This window comes from Balearica regulorum, chromosome 13 (genome assembly GCF_011004875.1).
Source record: "Balearica regulorum gibbericeps isolate bBalReg1 chromosome 13, bBalReg1.pri, whole genome shotgun sequence".
NCBI lineage: Eukaryota > Metazoa > Chordata > Aves > Gruiformes > Gruidae > Balearica > Balearica regulorum.
In genome coordinates, this window is record NC_046196.1 from 235,540 (window position 1) to 260,751 (window position 25,212).

The 25,212-nt window shown below is 40.0% G+C and overlaps 1 protein-coding gene and 1 non-coding gene across 4 annotated transcripts in view; both read right to left on the reverse strand.

The window, feature by feature from the left end:
* AP1G1 (adaptor related protein complex 1 subunit gamma 1) overlaps positions 1-25,212 on the reverse strand; it is a 52,554-nt gene that overhangs the window by 10,752 nt on the left and 16,590 nt on the right. For 2 of the 3 annotated variants that reach the window (XM_075766041.1, XM_075766042.1), the window contains exons 3-17: positions 21,670-21,794; positions 18,987-19,128; positions 17,633-17,729; positions 15,277-15,353; positions 11,201-11,296; positions 10,618-10,698; positions 10,268-10,366; positions 9,823-9,878; positions 9,279-9,392; positions 5,515-5,655; positions 4,810-4,864; positions 2,106-2,228; positions 1,691-1,780; positions 1,059-1,186; positions 320-424 (exon numbers count right to left, since the gene is read on the reverse strand). In XM_075766041.1, the coding sequence (XP_075622156.1) occupies positions 320-424; positions 1,059-1,186; positions 1,691-1,780; positions 2,106-2,228; positions 4,810-4,864; positions 5,515-5,655; positions 9,279-9,392; positions 9,823-9,878; positions 10,268-10,366; positions 10,618-10,698; positions 11,201-11,296; positions 15,277-15,353; positions 17,633-17,729; positions 18,987-19,128; positions 21,670-21,794 (1,529 nt within the window). Of the gene's footprint in view, positions 1-319; positions 425-1,058; positions 1,187-1,690; positions 1,781-2,105; positions 2,229-4,809; positions 4,865-5,514; positions 5,656-9,278; positions 9,393-9,822; positions 9,879-10,267; positions 10,367-10,617; positions 10,699-11,200; positions 11,297-15,276; positions 15,354-17,632; positions 17,730-18,986; positions 19,129-21,669; positions 22,073-25,212 lie in introns of all 3 variants that reach the window. The other variant, XM_075766043.1, reaches the window with a different exon arrangement.
* Positions 7,807-7,893, reverse strand: LOC142603780 (small nucleolar RNA SNORD71). The gene has a single exon (XR_012837677.1). It is a non-coding gene; the product is annotated as a small nucleolar RNA SNORD71 (small nucleolar RNA).

Sequence of the window (25,212 nt, forward strand, 5' to 3'; positions counted from 1 at the left end):
GGTAGCTTTTACCATGCTAGCATTACCTGCAGACACTTATTCAGCTAGCAGATTTAACACCCAGAAGTAAAAAATAGTCAAGTTCAAGGTCAAAGCAGGGCAAATGTTTTGGCAGAGAAAGTATCTGATCACAGAACAATCTCCCAAGATACATTAAGTTCTTAAAACACTCACTAACCCTACAGTTGAGGGAGGGATTCTAGTTCCTCTGTAATCCTACCAAAATCACCAAAGCTGTCAAAGCACAAAGTATTGTACACAGGAGATCAGAGTATATTATAATGATCCTTTTCAAACACCAAAACTTGTCAGCACTTACCTCATGTGATCATATTTCTTGAAAAGCGCATTATATTCCACTGCCCTCTGCTGTAGCTCCACATCAATGCTGCTGCCGTAAATGGAAACTACCTTCTTAATGCGACTGGGGGAGGGGGGCACAGGGAAGAAACAAAAAAAAAAAAACACACACACACACCATGGAATTAGCAGCAGTAAGCAAGGGATTACCATGTGTCATCCAAAAGACACTATCTGGCCTCTGCTCAGCAGGTGGCTTGTGTAACTCATTTAAAACAGTAGTTACTGCTGTTTTCCTGGAGTATCTATGCAATATCCATTTTTCAATTGTCCCTTCACAACAGCATCAGCACGTGATTAATATACCACCACAAGGTATATCATAAGCAAGCTCAACTACACACAGCAAGAAGCCATCAGTAGGAAACAAGGCTATTTTTCTCTCCATCATCTGATAAAGGAACTGAAAGAACAGTCCACTGAAAGTAAGGACTTATGTTCCCTATAAAGGGGTTTTCAAGCCACAGCAACATAGATTAAGTCCCTACACATCCACATGAGGACATCCACAGAGAAAACAGTACAAATCAGTCGGAAGCCTTCCACCCTGCAAGCAAAGGAGGACTGTAAAAGCCAACAAGACAACTCTTGTAAACCATGGAAGCAGAACATGTCCACGGAATACTTCTGCTGAAGACAATCAATTCCAGCATATTTGCAACAACACCCTGTGCAGTACAACATCAATGAGAACTCACTTGACAGTGCAGGTGAACCTTGTGGAAAGCTTCATGATGGCAGTGAGAGCATAGCCTCGTGTAACAGATGCAGACATATTAGATATCAGGACACTTTCTAAAATATCAAGAACTTCATCCTCTGTTACCTGAAAAGGTACAGAAAGGTTAGGCTAAGACAGAGAGAAGCTTTGCAGCAAGCCTTCCAGGGCATACTGTAAAAACCTTTCTCTTGCTTAACGGCCGTGTCATACCTCCTCCTCAACATTGTGAGCCTGTAGCATATGTTCACAGCGTATGAGACAGATGCATCTAGGCAGAGATCTTATGATACTAGTTTTGAAATACAGTTCCTGTTCCACACATTGAAGAGCAGGTTCATCACCAAATACACAGCTAAGACCCTAGCAGATACCCTGCAAGCTAGGTTAGCACTGAAACCACACTGCTCTGCCAACTGTAGCTGCACTCCTCACAGTGAGTGTTTTTGCAGCCCATGCCTGTAGCATGGGAAGGAGATTCCTGTCCAGAGTGCATCACCATCATGGACACCAGCGCTAAGTATCTGTTACAAGCATTCCCCTCACATAGCCAGCATCAAGCAGCTCCAGCCTCAGCCAGGTACACAGCTGCTGTTCTTTCCCAAAGCATACCTGTATTGGTTCCTCCTCTTCACACTGACCAGACACCAGAAGATCTCCATACTCTCCTATGCACCAAGAGGCCACTTGCACCAGAGGCTGCTGTTAGAAGAAAATCAGATGCCTCAGAGACAAATGGATGCCTATATGACGTATTAAACCATCACCATGTGCCAGAGCAAGCCTAGCCCTCCTTCCAGCCCAGGAAGTTCTCCACAGCTGAAAGATCAGGAATATTTCATTTGATCCAGAATTCCATAAAAGAATTAGAAAAAATAAAAAGAACATGAACTTATAGAAGACATGCCTCCTCTACAATCTGTCCCTTGGAGCTAGACAGTGTGATACTGACTTACCTTGAGATGCTTAATAAACATGCTTACTGCAGTATAACAAGGAAACTGAAGCCAATCACGTTTGGTATTACCTGGGAGTAATCACCAAGGATGGCTTTGTAGAGTCTCTGCACAGTGTAGGCATGCATCTCCACACTATTAGTTATCAGCTGAATCAGATTGGGAACAGCATCATCACGAACATAACTTCCTGCCTGCAAGAACAATTGTATATTCAAGAGACAAATAAAAGTTGTTAGGTTTCACTACCTGACTTCTCAGTAACACCCAGAATCTGCTGATATCCTTCACAAAGCCACCTGATGTGTGTATGGAAATTTAAAAGGGGAAAAAAAAAATCAACCTGCTCATCTCCAGGCACTTTACAGTTGATTATACGACAGTACATTTTCCCAATGAACTCAACTACACCCAGAGAAATCCATACTACAGATATCCTGAAATTATTAAGAGGATAGTGTGGACATAAAAAGCCTATGCTACAGAAGGAAGAAAAAACACAGAAAACTTCTCTGTTAAATGGAAGACTTTAAGTGAAAAGGTACCCTGGGTGCAGAACACAGCCTATTCAATCACTTGCTCAAAGCCAGACTCTACGCCAAATAAGCACAGGACCCAGGAACTTGCCTGCATATTACTCTGGTTAGAGAGTAGGAACATGGAGCTCAGAGGGAAAAGTCGACTTTAAGGCCAGGAAAGTATGTGGAGCAATATACAATCGCACAGCTTTGGCACTTAAGAGAAGACATATACCGCTCAAAACCCGTTCTGTTTAGGCATTCCTCTGACACTGAGAGCAGAGCATGCAAAAAGAAGGAAATTAGTTGACCTAATTGGACTCACTTAAGTGAGAATCCACCTAGCCAAAGATGGCTGATGCCGTCTTTCTGTGTTAGTTCTCCTAAGTCTGCTAAACTGAAAAGGATGTTTATCTGTTAAGAGTCTGCAGTAGGTAGTCTCATGAATACAGCTTTATAAATGGTTTCTCTAGCAGCCAAGAGAAGAAAGTTACTTTATTGAAGAAAGTAATCTGAGAGCAATTCTCACAGTCAACCTTCTAATGGAAATCAGTTCTCAGTTCAGAGGAATCTACTTTTCTTTGTTTCAGGGTGACAAAATAGCACACAAGTCAGACTCACTGCTTGAACTTCTCAAATTTGAACACTCATACTGATAAAATAGATCTCTTCCCACTCCTTTGCCTCAGGGAGCACACTGCCTACCCCAGTTATCAAGATCTCTTCCCTCTTGTTTGCCAAAACACTATTCCAGTTCCACCTCAGCTATGATGGTTATAGAAATTCACGTTATAGAAACCCAAAGCAGAGGAACTAGAAAGCTGTTGATAGAGTTTCATTAAAAAAAGCTTTGATAAACTCAACTTGGAATAATTCTAAGAAATTGTTTCACTCCCTTTCTCTTTGCAAGTCACTTAAGGCTGTGTTCACTCTCCCTGAAAGCATCATATATTAGAATCACAGACAAAACAAGAGCTGTCCTTAGAAGCCAACATGATTACTGCAGTAGAATAACTCTGCTATACAATGTATTCTTGTGTATTTCTGAAATTATATATTTCTTCTAAAATACCGCTGAGTCACATTTACTGAGTTTATGTATTTCTGACTGGTTGTCTTGGGTCACTACCATGTAAGTACACTTCCTCCGAGTACTGCAGCATTTGTTATCTGCTAGCCTTTACAGAATCACAGAATATCTTGAGTTGGAAGGAACCCATAAAGATCATCAAGTCCAACTTCATGCTCCTCACAGGAACATCTAAAACTAAACCATATGACTAAGAGCATCATCCAGATGCTCCTTGAACTCTGTCAGGCTTGGCGCTGTGACCAGTTCCCTGGGGAGCTTCTTCCAGTGACCAACCATCCTGTCAGTGAAGAACCTTTTCCTAATGTCCAACTTGAACTTCCCCTGGCGTAGCTTCATTCCATCTCGTCATGTCCTGTCGCTGGTCAGAGAGAGGAGAACAGCACCTCCCCCTCTGCTGCCCCCTCCTTGAGGAAGGTGTAGACTGCCATGAGGTCAGCCCTCAGGGTGAAAAAGCCAAGTTACCTCAGCTGCTCCTTGTAAGTCTTGCCCTTGCGGCCTTTCATCATCCTGGTTGCCCTCCTCTGGGCACACTCTAATAGTTTGATGCCCTTCCTATACTGAGGCACCCAAACCTGTACTCAGGACTTGAGGTGGGGCCGCACCAGTGTAGAGTGGGACAATCACCTCCCTTGACTGGCCAGCGATGCTGTGCTTGATGCACCCCAGGACACAGTTGGCCCTTTTGGCTGCCAGGGCACACTACTGATTCATATTCAACTTGTCATCAACCCAAACCCCCAGATCTCTTTCCGTGCAGCTGCTCTCCAGCCTCTCATCTCCCAGTTTGTACATATAACCAGGATTACCCTGGCCCAGGTGGAGAATCCGGCACTGGCTCTTGTTAAGATTTCATAGTTGGTGATTGCCCAGCTCCCCAGTCTATCCAGATCTCTGTAAGGCCTCTATACCTTCAGGGGAGTCAACAGCTCCTCCTAGTTTAGTATCATTGGCAAACTTAATGTACATTTGACTCCTGTGTCTGTATCATTTATGAAAACACTAAAAAGAGCAGCTAACCCTAAAACTGAGCCTTGGGAACTCCAATGGTGACTGGTTGCCAGCCTGATGTAACCCCATTTACTATAACCCTCTCAGCCTGACCCAATAGCCATCTCCAACTTGATGATGAGTAACTTCCTACAGAATTAAAACCCACACACTTACCGTCGTTAAGACTCTCATAATTGTGTCTATGTGCCAGCGTTTGGAAGGAGCGTATCTGACAAAATTAAGAAAACAAGTTAGAGCAATAACTGTTAGCCTTCAACACCAGCAAGAAACCCATCATCATCAGAACCTCCCCATTCAGTTACTTCCTGGCCCACTGTTTCCTAAGCGGGGGACACCAACAAAACACACACACAAAAAAACCCTCACAAAACAAAACATCAGACACTTCACATTCTTTGACTTTTTTGTACTGATGCCGACATTGGAAAGCTGAATGGATATACAAGTCTGTATAATATAGTTACAGCCATATCTTCCATATACAATACTTGAAAGCCAGGCAGCTGATTACAATGGCTCAACAATAATGAAATCATCTCACTTGTAGAACTAACCAAAGAGAAGCTGTATGTGTGTGTGGAGGGGAGGCAGGGCCAGAATGTCAATACAATACCTGTTCCAAAGTGCAGCAGAAATCAATGTACTAGACTGGTTTAGTGATATGAGGAATATCCATATGGGACACACTAGTGTGTCCTATTCCTCAGAGTGGGTTAAAACTGACAAACCACACAGAGATCAGCAAACGGAGAAGACACAATCAACATATTCTCTCTTGGGGGGGTGAGGAACAACACACAAAATGCTCATAATTCCAAGGATGTAAAAAACTTAATAGCAAGTAAATTGACTCCATACTTTTCAGCTGCAAGAAATATTCCAGATGCACAGTCTGCCTTGAATTCTGGTTCACAGGAATCTAGGAAATACAGCAACTCCTTCATCATTCCACGGACGTTGTTCCCATTAACAAGAGCAAAACTCAGTTCCATTGCACGCCTAGGGCAACAGACAGAAAACCAATAAAGTATCTTTGGCTAGTGAAGTAAAAAAACCAAACAACCCCAATTCCATCTACTCAAAGGCACTTAACTTTTAATTAAGAAGAGAGCAGTATTTATTAATCCTGTGAGAACAGCCTTCCACGTTAAATGTGCCAGTATTTTCCCGTTCATGGGCAGACAATACCCACCCCAAAAAAAACCTAAGGGGGAGTGGAGGTGTGAGGTGTTCTAGAAACACCTATCCAGATGTCAAAAAGGCTAGAAATATCTTTCAGCAAACAGACTCCGTCAGCATTTAGGTCTGACTGTCCAAGTATTTTTAATCACATGCTGGTCATTTCTGACACACAACCGCAATAAGTAAGTAATCCACGCTACAACATGCTTTCTGCAGCTTCAGGTATCCAGAAGAGACCTGTTTCAATCTCCATATATTAGAGATTCAAAACAGTAGAGATTTAAAATATTAACTGATAAACTTTATTGTATCCTGTCAGATAGACTACATAAGATTTCTGGAACCCAAAATTACCTTGGTGCTCTTTTCAGAACCCACTCCTCCCCTCCTAAGTTGACACCACAACTAGACAGAGTACTGGCTCTTTGCTATTCCTTGTTATATACATCTAGAGGGCAAAGGCTAGTCCTTAGCCCTTCTACTTGAAGCTTCTGTAGCTCAATCTAGCACAGCTCTCCCATTCTTCCAACATTTTTTGAATGAATACTACTATCTTCAAGTGTGATTGATTTCTGGACAATGTTAGCAATTTATTACGTTAAAATGCATTATAGCAATGCATTAAAACAGCCTCACCGAACAACACTGACTGTTCTTTAAAATTGAGCATTTGGTGTAATCCAGAATGCAAAAGTTGTGTCCTCTTCATATTATTAGGAACTTTATTCTCTGTCACTGAGATACTCTAGTAGAAGACAAGACAGACTTCATAGCACAGTAAAAACTTCCTCCTCCATTTCAGTTGTCTTTTGAAATCACGTGGATAGTTGCCGAACTACTTCATATGTACAGTGATTTTGTACTGCTTGTTGTGCAACAGATTATGTCCAAAATTATGCCAAAAGACCTAAAGTCTATTTTGTAATATATACTTTCTTCAAATAGATCAGACTTCAATGTACGTTTCACTCCAGCAATTTTCACTAAAATCGTAATGTTGGGATGCATGAGTTATACTGTCATCCTTTCATATATTTACTGGCAACAAACACACGAGCAGTCCCATTGATTCTGCCTTGATCCAGTGTCAAGCTTTCCAACCTACCACTACATGGACACGTTTTGTTTTTTTTTCCTCATCGCTTAGTATTTTCCCAATGTTCACGAAACATCAACAACTTAGGCCAGGCACATTACCCAGTCCAGTGGTATTGGGCACAAGCTATTTGTTCTCAAGAATCTGAAATCATCTAGACAGCACTGCTTCTCCACATCTCTCTAGTTATTATTGTAATAAGAAGGATTTCTACAGAATTGTGAACTGTTAAATGTGTAATTTTGCTTTTTACCCAACAAACGATACTCAGGGACCTAGAAAACATAGAGGTGTTCAGAATTAAAATAAATAAATAAAGAACTAAATGGAAATAATAAATGGAAATAAATAACTAAATTATTACCTTTTATCATCTAGATTTGTGGCTGGTTGAAGACCTATACCATTATTAGAACTGTTTTCATCCCTCCAATTAGTTCCTAACTCCTTACACCTAACCCTACTGGGTTACAAGTTTTTCATGATTATGTTTAACTTCTCAGTCACATTATAGCAGATATATCAATACCGCAGGTGCGCAGACGTACTCTGCAATCTTAATACCAGGCATTTCTCTCAACACATATTGCTTACCTTCAATCAAATTACACGGCTCATTTCTGTCACAAAGTTCTTAATTATGTAGTTTGATCACATTAAGCAGACAGACAAAACCACTTAAATTAAATGGCACACCCATTCTGAATTATAATACATGGACCAAAGATGCAGTGCAATGGTTAAAAGATTATGAGAACAGACCACGCTTCAGATAACCAAAACCAGGTATCGTGCCTTTCCCTCAAGTCCCAGCTCTTGAATTGCTACCTGGGGACTCTGACATCTAGTCAATATATTGCTTCAGTGAAGATAGTGCATTGTCAGCAGCAGGAGTGTCAGCATGGCAACATCATGCTCTGCTGATGGATCACTCAAAGGCTTCATCCTCCAACAGCACTCAGACATGAAGCTCTGTTGTTTGTAGCACACCTATGTTTTCCTAGCAGGCACCAATAAAATGCTTTTGTTGCCTTCTATCCAAAATCTAGATGAGGCCTTGTTATTCTACAACCTAGCCTCATGCTGGTTCTGGCACCAAACAGCAACAGCAGACTTACTTGCTGAACATATAAGAGATAAATTTGTGTTTTGGGATAGATTGCAACTGTAAAAAATAGATTACGTGATACCCATTGCATAACAGTTAAAACTAAGTTTCAGAAGTGAGACAGATCCAATTTCTTTCCTATTCTGTACATATTAGGCTAAGTAGTACTGGTAAAAATCTAAATCTGATTCAAAGATGGACATAAATTTGAAAAATGCCTATCAGAACAAGTATCTATGGCATATCTAATTAGTTTGACAAGATGGGAAAAAAAAAGTTCAGCAATTTTGAAATTGACGAGAGCTCAATGAAGTTTTGGCCTGCAGCAGACAGATTCCACAAAATGCAACAGGGATGCAACTGTCCCCATCACTGACGCGTCATATGCTGCAGACTATCAGTTATAGAAAGAATAACAATGAGAAAGAGTTCTGAGAGGAAGAGCAAGCAATTGACAGGCTAAAAGATTCAATTTAGAAGATTAAAAGCAGTATTCCATATAGGTTAGGCAAAAGTGAGATCAAATTATCGCAGAGTATCTATAAGCATCTGGCAGAAACTGAAGGAAGTTACTATCATGAGTAAAAGGAACATAACTGAAGTAATGAGAAGAAAGAGAGGAAGTTTAGACTGAGTATCAGAAAAAAGTCTTCCTGTAATGAGAAGTAAGGTTGCAAGCTCTCCCATTGCCCAGAGAAGTAGCAACATACCACTATTTAAATGACAAATGAACACCAAGAATGCATAACAGGACGTGGTTTGTAAGCAAACTATTTGAACAATCCAGTAAGTCTGAATTCTACCACTGCCTAATCAAATTTAATCTAGAATATGTTATTTGAATGGCTTAACAGTGCTTCAGGACAACGTGGCACTGCCTGTTTGTCTGGAAAAGAAAAGCAATATGGAGCATGTCAGAGTAGCTTTCAGTAGGATCATACTTCATGGAGGCTTTCCATCTTGCTGTGAGCACACAATCTGATCTCCATCAAGATTCCATTTTGGAAAAATTTAGGCAAACAGAAAAATCTTTTTTTCCAATCCAAGATGCATAAAACGTAAAAGCAGCTTCCCAAAGAAGGTGGCTGGACATCTTCATTACCTTCTTTGAAGTATGAACCATACTACGCATTAGCGCTACTCTCACTGACAGATTATTGTCATTTTCCCCTATGGCCTGTTCACTTTCCATAGGCTGTCAACCTTGAGAGTCTATTTCACTGAGATTTAAATTACCTTTTAATGGAGACATCCAGATCCTTCAGGCAGTCCACAATCGTGCTTCTATGCCGCTGTACTGCATTATGGTCTGTCTGTACAGTTTTCAGCAATGATGTCAAAGCTACATATCTGGGATAAGGATATATGGTAATAAATAGTTGACAGTAGACATTTAATTTCTATGCACAGACACTCACACCCCCCCACCCCCCCAACTTAATCTTATTTTGCAAGAAAACAGGGTTCTCTTGCACTCAGTAACAAATGGAAATCTTCCAGGAGACTGCCTGGCCTATCTTCAAAGGTGAGTTACCATACTAAACTGCAACATGCCTAACAATATCCTGCTGCCCAGACAAGTACCCGTCCCAATTCCTGGGCTCATGTCAGTCATCCAGTCTGCACCAAGAAAGCAGAAAGCTAGACAGTGATACAAACCCCAACAACAGTACTTCCCAATACGGTCTCTTGGAAAGCTCTACTTCAGCATAATCTTTGTGTAATTGCTTTTCACACATTTTAAATTGGGTGTTGCCAAAACACACTTCATACAACTTACCTAATATTTTTGTCGTTGTTTAATAAGAAACGGCCTAGGATGTTAATGGCTAACACCTGCAGAAAGAGTTAGGGAAGGTCAGTGATCAAAAAAGGCTGCTGGTCATGTTCATTGTTTCAAGATGATTTTAAAGGCAATGCATCAAGGCTACCATTGCGGTTCTTGGCCAAAAGCGTAACAAAGAATGCTAGAAGCTGACTAAGCAGAGGAAAAGCTAAGACAAACACAGCATGATGTCTCTCCTGCACCTAAGGGAACACAGTCTGCAGGAAGTTTTGCTATTTTGTTATTTTAAAAAAAACCACACGAACACCACTTTCTGAAGAGGCTAGAGACAACTGTGGAGCTATGTTTGGGTGAAACAACTTTGCTTTATGTACTCAAACTACTCTAATACAAGCCTAGAATTAAAAAAAAAAAACATGCCACAGCAAGGGCAACTTACTCTCAGTCCACTCTCAGATTTTATGTCCATAATAGTCAGCACAGTTTCATAGAGAATGGCATTTCCCACGTTTTTACTTGTTTCTGTATTAGTGGCAACCTGGAGAAAAGAAACAAAATAAGCAATTCCAACACATTCAAAACAGATCCTCTTTGTGCTGTTGTGCAGAACAGGCAGTGAAACTAACCAATCCCTAGCAAACAAGCATCACACCTATGAACATATGTCTCTTGCAGCAAAATTCAACCCAGCATAGCAAGCAGCTATATCCTCACCAGTGCTGCTGAATCTAAATTATTAAGAAACCAAAAGAGAAAGTTTAAGCTGCTCATCAACCTTGCAGACCTCACCTGTGCAAGTATATCATTCATTGCTTCACTAGAATCATCATCATTTCGCCCTAAAATTCTTAGTAACCGCAGGATTCGTACCTATTTGACAAAACAAAGCAAAGAAAATCTCATTGGATAGCAGTGTTTTACATGGAGACCATGAAATGACAAGTACACTTCTTGAGGAGTGGCAAAGCAGCAAAATAAACTGCTGATTTCCCTTTCTAAGCAAAACATTTATCCTTAATAAGATCTTTACCAACAAGAGCAGGCTTACACTGTGCTCATTTTCTTCACGCTAGCCAGAACTGTTAAGAGTACGTCCATCACCCACTAGGCACAGCCTTGGAAGACCAACATGTGTTGCTGCTTCTCCTTTTTGACATAACTTCACATAATATGGTAAGGCATTACAACAGCTGTTTAAACTAAGGCAGGTGCCTTTCACTAAGGTAGATGAAGACCATTTGCACAATCAGCTCTAACAAAGACTTAAATCTTAAAATCACAGATGTCCTGAGGTAACCACCTCATCATACCTAAGTCTCAAAGCACAATACTAGAATTAAAGCTATCGATCACTGCTTGCATCAGTTCTTACCTGCAAAAAGGGGTCACTGATCCCAGACACATCATGCTCTGGTGAATATCCAGACATGATAAGGTTCTTCAGAATACGAACTAATTGGGGAACAAGCTGTGAAGAAGAGAGTTGTCCTGTTAGGGTGTTATTCCTTCCCCCTGGCAGCTTTGAAGTACAGGTCCAAGAACAAATCTTGTATTTGAAAGAAAGTCAGTTTATGGATTCTTCCACATAGTTCAACCTGCACACCTAGAGCTGATGTTATATGAATACCCACAGCTTAACTACGGCACAACTAGAAACAGTTAAGCTGGGACCTGAGCACCATATTGTATCTTTAAAATACTAAATCTACCAGAGCTTGGCAGTTGAGACCTGAGAGGAAATACCGACTTAAATTCCTCTCTTCGTGAAAAGCAGATGTGCTGGAACTATTAAAATGGTATAATTCCAGGACTTCACTTGTGGGCTTTACATTAGCTCCTAACTCATTTTTAGCATACACCTCCATGGAAGCATCAGGCATAGCCAAGAGTTTTGATCTTTTCTTTGATCTTTGATCTTTTTGCTATGATCAAGAATTCCTTCAAGTTTGACACTCCATCCAACTCAGCTTCTAGAAAGAAAAGCTTTGTGATCTGCTACCTCTCCAAGAGTTTCCAAATAGGGCAGAGAACGGACTTCTCTCCGGTCTTCCCCCAGGGCTCTACTGTTAGACAACTACTTCCCTGCAAGTAGCTCCGGAGTCTATTCTCCTCCTCTTCATCCCAAACTTCTCAGCAAGAGCAGCAACACTAAATTGACCGAGTTCTTCACTTCATTGCTGTTAGAAGGATTCTGCATAATAGCAGAGAAACTTACAGAAGCACTGCTATTATGCTAGATTCAGGAGCACAAAGTCATATCAACTCATGCTGTTTATATTTTAAAGTTTCTTTCCAACCATGGGGATTAAAAAACTTTCCGAAACAGTGCAGATTACTCAGATGTTGATGGCACTGGTCTCCCAGTAGACATCTACCCATAGGAAAAAGTTATCTTTCAAGACTTGTACATAGCTTTGAAGAAATATTACCTATTTGCAAAAGTTTGGTTCAACTCCCTCCATCTTAGGCATCTCTAGCGATGCACTTCATCTGTCAGGGCAACTCCAAGGAACTGCTACAGAATTGCTCTCTAACATCTCACACATGCCAAGCAAGTAATCAATTTAGGGGAGAACGTGGCAAATAAGCCAATCATTAAAGCAGACAACCTATAACAAACTTACTATTTATCTCCAAAAACCTCTATAGCAGTTACGACTAACAAATTAGTCTCAAGGATGAAATGGAAGCTCACTTCCAACACATCCTATGAAAAAAGTCTTAAGGTTGAAAGACAGAAACTGGACTAATTTCCATTGAACTGTAAGAGAAAAATCACTCCTGGTGCATGATAGAGAGATGTAGATCTCTACAAGCTTTATTCCTTCCATAGAAAGTTTCTTCTATCCCTCTCAGTGCTGGTATTATTAAAACAATCCAGACACTGGCCGGAGATGAGGTGACAAACTAGACAGAGGCGTTACAGTGGCTGCACTAAGTGGATTTTTCATTCCTGACGCATGGCTAGCACCAGGACAGCATCATTCTTTCTCTTAACTCCATGCATGACAATTACAGTTTATCAAAATGTTCTCTACAAAACCCTTCCCAGTGAGTCACCCTTAACACTTAAATTTTCCCGTCCTTGAGATGGGCTGCTCCTGCATTCATGTATGCCTACTATGAGTCAGGGATGGCATTCACACTAAATTTTTACCAGGTCAGAGATTGCTTGTAGTAAAGTCGCCACTTCCGACAACATCAAATCAAGATGGTGCTTCAGATTCAGGACAGATAGTAACAGAAGGTTCCAAAAGCACAATGTGACTTATAGAGCACAATAGCTGTGTGTAGACATACTAAATGGACAATGTTTTTTGGACTAAAATCCTGTACATTTGTGGTACAGTGCAAGAAGAAAACCAGCTGAGTTGAGTTTACCCATCATCTCTTTTTATTCCTACCTTGACTCTTCAAGAATTACATACTCCTCTGAAAACGTGCATTTCATAAAACACACAAACAAAAGGAACCATGAATTTCCTGTTACCTGCCTTAAAGGGGAAACCAAAGGATATTGCAACATCTTCCCTCATGACAGATTAACAGACAAGTAGAGTGACCTGCTGGAGCATTCCTGGAACCCTGATTAACATTTTCTTTGCCTTCTAACATGCAACAGTTATCAGGACTGAGGACAGGACAAGCAAAGGGAAACACTACAGCCATGGAGATCGGTTGAGGGCCAACCCACTCCAATCTTCTGTAGTCAAATTATACCCACGAAAAATACCAGCAATGCAGTTGTACTCAGTAGCTATTTGCAGCACAGTACGCCCACTTACTGGTGGCTATGTGACTGTCTCTCCTTGCTCCCTTTTTGGGAATCACCCAAAGTTGCCCCATGATTCAGGCAAAACACAAAGTCCAGTTTGTGGTAAGAAGAAAGTCCAGGGCTACAGTTTGTCCTGGACTTTAGGGACAAAAAAATTCCCCTGAAGTATTGCTCAAATGACACAGAGCTTGAGTAAAGCAGGCTCATGTTTGGAGAAGGCCACAACTGAGATTCAGGGCTGCCATGGTTATAAAGGGACAAGACCAGATCAGCACACAAAAAGCATTAGACAAGTACAATTGATCTAACCATATGGCATCAATCACAAATGCGGCATTAAGAGGCACTGCCTCACAAGAGACAAACATCTACAGATTCAATGCAAGCATGCACCGTCTAGAAGAATAATTCTTACCTTTTCATTCTAACACACAGCAGGATTCCAGACAAGAGGGACAAAACAGACGAAGCAGCAATTAGGGACAGATCAATGTTATACCATTCACAGCATAAACAACTACAAGAGATAGCTAGAAAAGAATGTATCTACTACCTAAATTTTGTGGACTCAACTCATCTCTCTCTTCCCATGACTATCATCTTAACTGAGCAAATAATAGCAGGGATGGCTACCTTCAAAATGACCTTAGTGCCACTTTCATTCCTGCTTTGACATATACAAACAGGGCAAGGGAAGATGCGTGCCAAAATGCTAAGATGCATCAAAGGATGTACTGTTTGAAATCCCTAATGATATAGACAAGCCAAGGAAGAACAGCAAACTGGGCATGCAAGTAAATAAGCACCTTTAAGACTTTCAGAGGAGCAAGCGGCCAGTTCTGCTCTACCAGCTTTGTTCAATTTTTCCTTCTTTGACAAAGAACTCAGAATGACATAATCAATGAAATTTTCAGATGCCCTTTTATTGGTAGTCTTTCATATGGCACATACTGCACAGCAAATTAGAGCAAACAGCACAAGGAAGTTTGTGCTGGGGAGGGGGCAGGGGGGAGAATCAAACATTCCTAACCAGAGGATGAAGAGCAACTTGACTCTCAAAGCCATATGTTAAAATGGAAAGTGATGTAACATAGCACGCGCTAGAGATGAGGAATCTACAAAACTAGACCTTCCATTGGTATTTTTGACCTGAGTTTATAAAATTGTGTGGCTGTGGTTAAGGCATTTAGGTGTTGGTATAAGCCTCAGTTTTCCATCTTTGCCTCTTTATGTTTAATAGATTTGTGATTCCAATGTCACTATGCAATTAGCTACAAAGAGTGGAAAAAACTAAAGGAACATAAAAGAGGACAGTTTAACTTTAGGATGAGTTTCACACTGCGCAGTCTTAAGACTGATGTTTTGTAACTTACCCGCTTATTGTAGGGGATTAGGGCTAGATACACACAAAATTCCCAAATTTAATGGTGTGGGCATTTTGGGTTTTTTTTTGTTTTGGGGGTTATTTGGTTTTGGTTTGTTTTAAATTTGATAACAAACAGACAGTATCATTAAGTTCTTCACCCAAACAGTTTTAAGGATTTTAATAAAAAGACAGGCACGCTGCTTTCACTAGGGAGACTAAGAGGATGCATACACGCAAACAAAACCCCCAATCTACCACAAATAAAACCATGAATATTAACTCTGCAATATTAGCAGTTTATACTTACCTTTCTAAAGTGTGCAAGCATGTCTGGGCTTCTCTCACACATCTCTGTGAGGAGGACAACTGATGTATGAAGAACACCTAAAGATGAGGGAGGAACAAGAAAAAAGTATGTCTGTATTTAACATAATTTCACTGGCTCCAGACAAAGATCATACGGAAACAACAGGAAATCATTAAAAAATATTCTTCTTGAAGCCAACATATCTACCCCAAAATATATTTGCACTTGCAGCTATGCCCAAGGGAAAGCAGGTATCGACGTGCTCATGTCTTAAAGCTGCCACAAAGGCCAAAGGAGGAGAAAAATTGGACTTTGTCTGCAAAAACTTGCATACTAAATACACAGTCAGATAAATGGTAACAGACATAGCTGGACTAGATGAACTTTAAGGTCCCTTCCAACCCAAACCATTCTATGATTCTATACCAACATAAAACTCTAGAAGGTCAATGTGTGTTAATTGTATTGTAGGTGTTGGATTCCCCACGCTTCCTTATTTTCTCTTCAGATTTGGGTACCCTAGCCAATCTGATGTGACCTGAATTGCGCCTTCCTCGGAAAGTCTCAGAACTCAGTCTAGAGAAAGACTATGGTAGACTGCTCAGTGAAGTCGGTGTCTGTGCATTGGCAGTCAGCTGCTGCACGCCCTGCTTGAACAAATCCCAGTCAAAGTGTCTCCGAAAACAGTTAGAAAAGGCATGTCAGTTACAAACCATTTAACTAGATGTCAATGTTAGATAACTTGTTAGTGAGATATAACCTTATAAAGCACAGAACTTTATTTTACATCCACAGTCAGCTGTAACACAGCATCCTTCTCATATGCTAACTTTTTCAGTTACTCATTTTCTGTAGCTGTTAAGTCTGTACTGGAGAGCTTCCGACTTAGAAAGAGACTAGAAGCCTGCTTAATAAGCAATGTTTTCTACAGAGATTATGACATTTATATTCCACAAGCTATAGAGCTTTCTGACCTATTGCAGATTCTATTCAAAATCTCTTTTGAAGTACATAAATATCTATCTAAGAAAGCTATGACGCAAGCTTTATAACACTGACACTGCTTACTTATCACTGAGATGTCCCAAGAGGCTGCTAAAAGGGTTTCCTATATATTCTACTTCAGAGAAACCTCAACACAAAGCCCATGGCTAAGACTGCTGGAAAGGAGATACTGATTTTTAAGGATGAGGAAAGCAGAAAGGATGATCTAGTTCCTGCATTCAGGTGAACCTAGACTCAGTTCTCTGCTTGGTCAAGGCTTGAAGAGGAGTATTCTCATCTTCAAAGAGGAAAGAGAACAGCTCTCAGCTTTTCAGGGCTACATAACACAAAGACAGAGGATCTCATGCTACCAAGCTGGATCACATAGGCATCACTTACTGGTAAGAGTTTTAGAGACCATTGCCTATTTGAAGCAGTGGCTGGTCTAAATGTTCTGATCATCATGTTTTAGATCAAGGTAAATTAGCTGCACACACAAACCTCATTCCACATGCAAACTGTCCTGTACCTCAAAGATTTACAACACATGCAGCAAAAAAAATAAAAGGAAACAAGAGCTTCTCAGGAAGCTACTGTGGCCTGTTAGTACTGTTGCACTTACAACTACCTTGTCTTGAGACTGAACTTTTGTTTCTAATGGGTTTTCATCACTGAAAACATCTACTGTGGAGGTCCTAGCACACTCATCTATTTTCTTAAGTCACATGCTCACTGCAGATGTACCCCAGGAATAAGACTTTGGAAAGTGAGCACTAGGCTTGATACAAATTGGTCAAGGTGTTAGTATTTCTCTTTAAACAATCTTCTAGAAGCACTTGTGCAAGAAAATGCATTAAACCAGAAACATCTCGCAAAGTACCATTAAAGTGAGAATCTGTTTTACGATGTAGTTCTAACAAAAAAACAGCACTGAAGAAAGACTCTTTCCTGACAGTGATGTAGGTATCTCAGTCTTGGGAATGTCTGCTAAAATGATGTCAGAGAATCCCATAGCACTATGCTAACAGAAGACACAACATGCCCACTCCCCCCAAAAAGCACATTTTAGAGCCTCTTTAGGCAGTGTATTGGATAAAAGTCACAAACTTTCCCATTCCACCCACTCTGAAGTGCATCAGAAACAGTGAAAGAGTTCCTTTTGTCACCTATGCCATGTAAAAGTCCTGCTGACTAGCACAGTTGTACACATCCCTTCCTTCTGAAGGACATTTGCTTTCATTGCATAAAAATGGGAAGAAACTAATCATACAAATACACCTCAAAAGTTCCTTCCAAACAAAAGGCTTAGGTAGCAAGTGCACCATCCCCTAAAGAATGGCATAGTGTTGCTAAATAAAGTCTTCGATATTACCATGGTTCTTCTCATTCAGCAAGTTTTTGGTGGCTGGCAGGAACATCTCCATGAGTTCAGGCACCTTTCTAATGACATGAACAGCGCACAATGCTGCCTGTATAGGAGAAACAGCTCTGTTAAAACATGTATCATTGTCATTACAGTATGCACTAAGAACATCTAGCACAGTGGGTACTATCACAAATTTCACGATATACAAAGGCCTGGAAAGTTTATGGTACGTTTTTCCATCCGTCTACTACAAAGGATACTAAACAGCATCACAGAGAAGAGTTCAATAAAACTACCACAAGTGAGGACGGAAGGAAGAAAAAAAGGGAAACAAAAAAAGCACAGAGCTACAAACTAATACTCCCAACTAGCAGTGGTTCATTTTTACATTATTCACTTCAGAAGTGATATTAACTACAAAGCAGGTCTGCCTTTAATAGGGCTACTTCAGTCTGTCTTCCTGTTGCTAGGGAGGTTGTAATGCATTGGAAGTAAAGAAATTCATGTCAAATTTATGGCTTATTTTCTCCCCCTTTAATATCATGTCCTTGCCCACAAAATAACTTCCTCCTGCAGGTGATGGGTCCTATGAAAAACAAAAGTATACTGCAAAAAAATTTTCCTAGTTCTAGGGTGCAGAAGCAATAGGAGACACTATTCTTTGCAGCTGCTTCAGAATCAAGTGCACTGACGGCCTCTTCCCAGAATACAGCAATACTTCTTAGCATTGCTTTCTCTCCAATCTCTCTCTAGATCCAGCACTAGACATAGTAGCAACAATGCATCTCTTCCAAAATCTCACTGCTCCCCACACTCTCCAAGACTTAACAATGAAATAAATTTAAAAGAACAAGGGTGATTACACGTTGCAGATGTTATGGCACACTTGCTACAGAAATGAGATAATTTATAATCATTTGCCCCTTTCAAGCCCTTAACCTTTCCATCTCACTACTACTATCATCGTCATCAACAGAAGAGATCAAATAGGTTCAAATCATCAGATATCAGCCTGCACTGTTAATGATCAAAGTTTCTCTGGACTTATCTGAGAAGATACAGAAATAAAACTGATGACTAGAAGCTTGGGGTTAATGTCTGAACAGGCAGGTGTTCACATTACCATCACTAAACCTTAAGGTAGAGACTATCAAAACAGAAACAACTGCCTCACCTGTTGGAGGCTTGTCTTTTACACACATTCCTGCTATAGAGAGGGAGTTTTGACCTCTGTCTTGCACACTGGGAAAATACTCAGCCAGTATGATCCAAGCCATCTAGTATTCCAGATATTAGCAAAATACCTGATCAATCTTGAGTTTTAATCCATAACAAAGTATTCAAAAGTTCCCTGAAGTACCTTCTTCCTAAGATAGGAGTTGGAAGTTTTGAGGAGCTTTTCCACCTCTCCTGCAAGGTCTCTGCACATTTCTGAGGAGCCCATGCAGCCAAGAGTGCAGAGTGCCAGCCCCTGCACATATTGCGTGCTGTGATTAAGGTCACTGTAAAGGAGAACAAAAAAAAAGCCAATCAGCATGCACACAGAGAACCTGAACACGCAAGAAAAGGCATCTATATCTACAGTCATCTAACCAGCTGCACGCATGGACCAGAACTCTCCAGATTCTCAACTATTTGGAGCATGCATTAGGAGCAATAGCAGCTTTGAGTGCATGTACCACAGGGTTTGCTACTACTACTTAGAATCCTTGGAATTATAAATATAAAATACTTGGTTAAAACTATCAGGTGGATCTCTAGGGATTGAACCGAGAAGAGGGAAGACCACATAGAATTCCACTGAAAGTTCTAAAGTAAAGCCAAAATCTTGTATTCTGGAACTTGCATGCAGAAAAGAACCTAACATGAAGTACAGTCCTGTAGTGACTCTGGGGTTGTCCCAGTTTAAACATCTTATAGGACAGGCTTTAGCTTCTGCATTTACAAACCAAACTATATAAAAATCTATGTAAAAATATCCTCTATCCTGAGTAAAAACCACAAACCCCACCACTCTCACACCTTAAAAATAATCCACACAGGAATTTTGTTTAGCAATCCTAACTATTCATATGCATAAGGAAGTTGTTGAAAGTGGTCAATAAGAAGTTAAACCACCTAACAGCAGATGCTATTCGTGAGGCCAGCTACCAATGCCAGACTAAGTACAAGACAATATAGCTTCCACATGGCAATCCCAACAGCCTTTAAAACTCATTTCTACGCTACTTTTCCATCAGACTATTTGGTACTCATGTCGTCACAGTATCCAGGATTCAATGTTGACGAAAGCAAAAAATATTATTCCTAGTTTGGGAGGCATCGGGAGATGGGGATTGCACGATGGGAGAGCAGGGGAAACGAGTGGTATGTAACCAAATGCGCACAACGTGCAGAAAAGCAAGAGACAGTATTCTGGTTGTAACATCAAGCAGCTATGGCAACATGCAGATGAAGGAACAGATAGCACATGCCACTAAATGGGGTGGTTTTTTGTTTCCTTCCTTTAACAAATTTTTGGCAGCTATATATACCTGTGTGTAGAGCAAGTATGTGCTTCACAAGCGTAATTGCATCTTTGTATCAAAAATCTAGGTCTTGCTATAAAATAATGAAAGATAATGCCGTAAATCAAATACCTTAATATCTAGATAAAAGCAAGACAAAGTGGCAGATACAGAAGCCAAAGGAGAAAGCAATAAACAACCCACTGAGGTGGTAGGAAGCTGTCCACCAATTTTGTTCAGCTTCAGTCTGACCCATTTCCAGTTCAAACTCACTACAACCTTACCACAAAAATTCATTTGATAAACAATCAAAAGAGGTGTTAACCTAGCAGCCTAATTCTAATAGAAGAGCCTCACAGGTATGACATTTCAATGAAAATTCTTTAGCCAAATGTCTCTTCTCTCCTGGACACTAGGTCTGAAGTTTGCAGATTTTCAGGCCCACAGTTTTGTCAAGTTTCTTTCCAAGCACTTTGAGGCCACGGCCTAACTGAAGATCAATATTTTATTTGCTAATATCTGGGAGGTTTATGTTCTAAAAGTAAATAATAATAACAGACACCACACACAACCAAGCAGGCATATGGATAAATCAACTAGAACCCAGTTGTTCCATTCCTGTTTCCATCCATTTGAAAAGGAGTGTTATTGCAAATGCATCAATCATCATCTACTAAATTATAACGTAAACCAGTCCCAGTTTAGCAGCATTTTGCTGAGAGAAAAAAAAGTTTAAAAAAAAAGTTATTTCACATCCCCTCTTGTCTAATCTCAGCAAGATACCAAGTAGACAGCACATCCCAAGTTGCTGCCCTGCTTCCAGGGAAAACCATCTATCAGGACTGTCAGGCCAACCTTAAAAAGAAAACAGGATACACAGCCTTGATCCTTGAAGCCAGACAACTCTTCAGAGCTTGTCAGCAGAAGTCAAGTAATCAAACGCAGGACAACATGGCTGCAGCAATATACGTGACTTTGTGACATATGATGGTCAGTCTAGCCTACAAAGTTTTAACTGTTATAAAAACATCCCGATTCAATCATATTTAAAAGGTGCACGGACCTTTATTGATGCTGCGTTACTGTTCGCCTGGCTCTTTCCTACTGTGAGCTGAAAGATAACTAATTTACAGAAATGGAAGAGTGTTCTTTACAACAATTGGAGGTCTTCTGCACTAGCTGAGCAGCTTAGCATGGTCATTTCATCTTCCTGATTTTATTTATTTTAACATGACCTCCAGAAACATGTATTACCATTCTGTAACAGTAGTTACATGAAGTGTTGTCATGTACGCTTCTTCAGGACCAATGCAATTTTATATTCTCTTCCCTCTAATGAAGCTAAACAGGATTATCCAATACAGTACAATACTAGAACAGCCTTGTACAGTCAACAGCATACAACAAATTGAAGATAACAGTTTTCTAATAGAAGGGAATAAAACTAAAGTACTCAAAATATCACTGTCAGGAGTGTACTTTCACATCCTGAAACCTCAAAGCATGTGTTGATGGAGAGAGAGGTGGTACCCTTACTTCTTGATGCAATTGGTCATAAGAAGATGGACATCCTGTCTCTCATCCAGCAGCAACATGGCACCTAAATACCCAATGCGCTTGTCTGTGAATTTCTGAGAGGCAATGAGCTTGAGGCACTCCAACTGTAAAAAAAAAAAAAGGGAAAAAAAGAAGGAAAAAAAAAAAAGACAGAATTAGCTTAAACTACTTCTTAGCTAGAGGAGAAACAGTTTGAATTTTGATGTTTACTCATTTAGGTCTCTCAGAATGCATTTTTCAAAGTACATTTCATTCCCATTTTGGTGATGTGGAAAACAAAGAAAGGTTACATGACCCGCCTAAAGCTCCCAGCAAGACAGCAGAAAGTCATTTAGCAGCTCCTGCATCTTGAAGTAGCCAGACACTGTTGGCCTTCCGTGACCTCAGATACACCAGCTATGTGTGTTTATGTCAGATCACAAAAGTAAAAGATAACATATTTATAGAGACAAGAGATGCATCATTAAAAACAAAACAGTAAAGATCTGGAAATCTAGATCATGTGTCATGTTTGATATGCACCAGAAACTTCTGAACCAGGCTTAAATGGGTCTACCTACCTACCAGAGAGAGGATCAATGCTCTGTAAGTGTCAAAACCAGTTTTTTATTATGATCTATAACTAACTTGCTAATTAAGTAAACCTTAGACACAGTCAGAGATAGTCAAGTGTTTGTGCTGCTCTGTAATCACTACTGGAACACCTGAAGTTAGACTAAAATCACATGCATTGTAGCTGCTACAAGCTTCCCTTCCACCACCATACAGAAATGTCAACTGTGTTCAATAGCATAAAGGAGATCTCTAAGATAACATGAATAGCTGCCACTTGCACTCAGCTGATTAAGAATTGCTAACCCATTTTTAAAAACTTAACACTTTCTTACTGACAAAAAAGAAGAAAAAAAAAAAGACATCAACCACAGAGATATTCTCACATACTATGCACTAAAATATCTTTCTCTAACAAATAACTAATCAAGTATAATCAGTATTTACCTTCCAAGCAGGAAGTAGCAGAAATGGCTTCTCAAAACAGGTAAGACCTATCCCTCACAAATGCATCCCGTAAACCTGTTTTACAAATTAGCTGGGGCAGCAAGTAAGCGTACACAATGGATGTAAGGAGGGGTCAGACAAAGCTTGCAACAGATCCATTTCAAAGGAAGTAAAGGGGGCATGCACAGGCAAAAATAAAGGGTATCGTGAAGTTTATCATGGTTCCTCGCTACTGGGAAGCTTGAACAGGGCAACAGAGACAGGTGAGATGCAAGAAGCACACACACACATCAAGATAGTAAAGTTGTACAGGATACTGATAAGAAAATTAAAGTTGAAGTGCCAGAGAAAGTAAATGCTATGGCCTAGCCACTGACAAATTCTCACAACTGTATGGCATCAGAGCACACAACTCAACTGTGCAAGAAGTTGTCACATACAAACAGCCAGCCAGCGCAGGGTGACAAACTGATGAGAAAAAGCTTGAAAGAAAGTGAGTTCAGTTTGCTAGGTTTAAAAGGGCTGAAAATCTAGAACAAAGAAACACCTCTGAATAGTAAGATCAGTCATCCCAAGGATAACTGAACTTTCACAAATGGGCAAGATCAACCAGGGATAAGATACAGAATGCTAGATATCGACCTCTTATCTTTCCAGTGCTTTCTGTGAGAGAATAATGCACCTCTGAACCAACTTTGTTCTCCAAGTTTACAAGATACTTTCTTATACAATCCTCTGCAAAAATGCAATGTAGAATTGGTGACATCTAAGCTACAGCATAAGAGCCAACAAAGGCAGAAGACAAACAACTAAGAAAAAGCAGAAGGAAACCAATGACTGCAACAGATACTGTAAGACACATTTCTAGTACTTTTGAATTTGAAAGATATTACTGAAATGTACTCTGTGAAAGGCTAATGAGCTCTTGTTTCACTTGTATACAAATACATGCAAACTAGCTTCAGGCACTGTAATACTGAGAAACACGATCAGCTGAAGCTCTCAGTAGGTCTAATTAGTGGAAGAAATCTTGATACCATTGTATCCATGTCATTCAAAGGAACAATTAAAATCTGCTACATCAGTACTGTAACAGATACACTAGTAAAGCCCAATATGGTACAGGCATATAGCCAAGACTACAACTTACCCAAGTTTTTACGGACATAGCCACTCTTTCAACTGGATTTTTTTTGCAAGTGGAAATTCTGACAACAATAAAGTTACTTGACCATTTGTCCAGGCTGCCTGATACCTTCTAAACTTGTACAAATGGCCTTTGCATATGCTCAAGAGACAGCTTGCCATCCAGTGCATCTCAGCATGCACTGGCTAAATATGGTGCTCATGCTCTTATCTATGTACAAGATATCCTGGGTCAAAGTTGAGGATCTCTACCTTGGAAAGAAGTAACCAATCAACCATTCACTACTTCTGACACCTTCTCTAAGTTCTCTTTTATTACTGGTTACCTCATCCACGCTGCTAGTTGAAGTCGAATGTCTGCTTACATCTTTAAGAGAGACTGACTAACATAGCCTGTGAGTTTCTTCTGTTTTTCACCAAAACATATTTCCTATGTGTTTACCCTGTCACTCTCAGAAACTTCCTATGTACAATCCTGGACTGTCTATCTACAAGATAGACACTGCTGGAACAGCATGTCTCTTCAACAGGTTCCCCACTCATGCAAACTATACTCCACCTACACAACATTATCACTTTGAAAGATTCCTTCCAGTTATAAGCACTGAGGACATGCAAAGGTCTGCAACTTACACACTTGGAGAATACTTGTTAAAATGCCTTCTCAGCCTTAGGCCTATACCTTCCTGAAAGCGCAGCTGATAAACTACATGAGAAAGACTATCAAATGAAGTACTCTATTCCCAAAATAGTCCGCATAGATGCTTCTGTTTGAGATGTAGCAACCCCGACAATAATAGATATTGAATAATTTGTTTTATCCTTCTTCCACTGAGAGTGAGGAGGTAATTTACTATTACTGACCAAAGCAGAAACTGAAAAAATATTAGATAACTGGTCTAACCTTTAATGGGATTAAATACTTGAGTAATAAGATAAATAATCCAAATAAAATTTAAACATGTTCCTAACATAGGTCAAATGTAGAAATTCTAGATAACGCTTATCTGTAGTACTTTTCATTCTCTGTGTAGCTCCTAGATACTTAGCCTTAATTTTTGTGACATGAAGTTTCTCTCTTGGACCAGAGACCCTGACTATGTGAAGTGTTAAGAACAGGGTAATACACAAATTCACCTGCTTTTATGCAACAACTCATTATCCTGTGAGAAGGATCCAATGATGCAGAAGTAAGATGATGCACTTTATGTGCAACAGCACAGGCCAGACTTGCTCCCTAACACTAAGACTACTTAGAATTTGATTTCAATGTTTTGAGTTTACTGTTTCAGTGAGACATGTCAGGATTAGTAAATCCAATCATAAATGGATAGACTTCCAAGACATGAAGCTACTTTAAGGGATACAACAATAGAA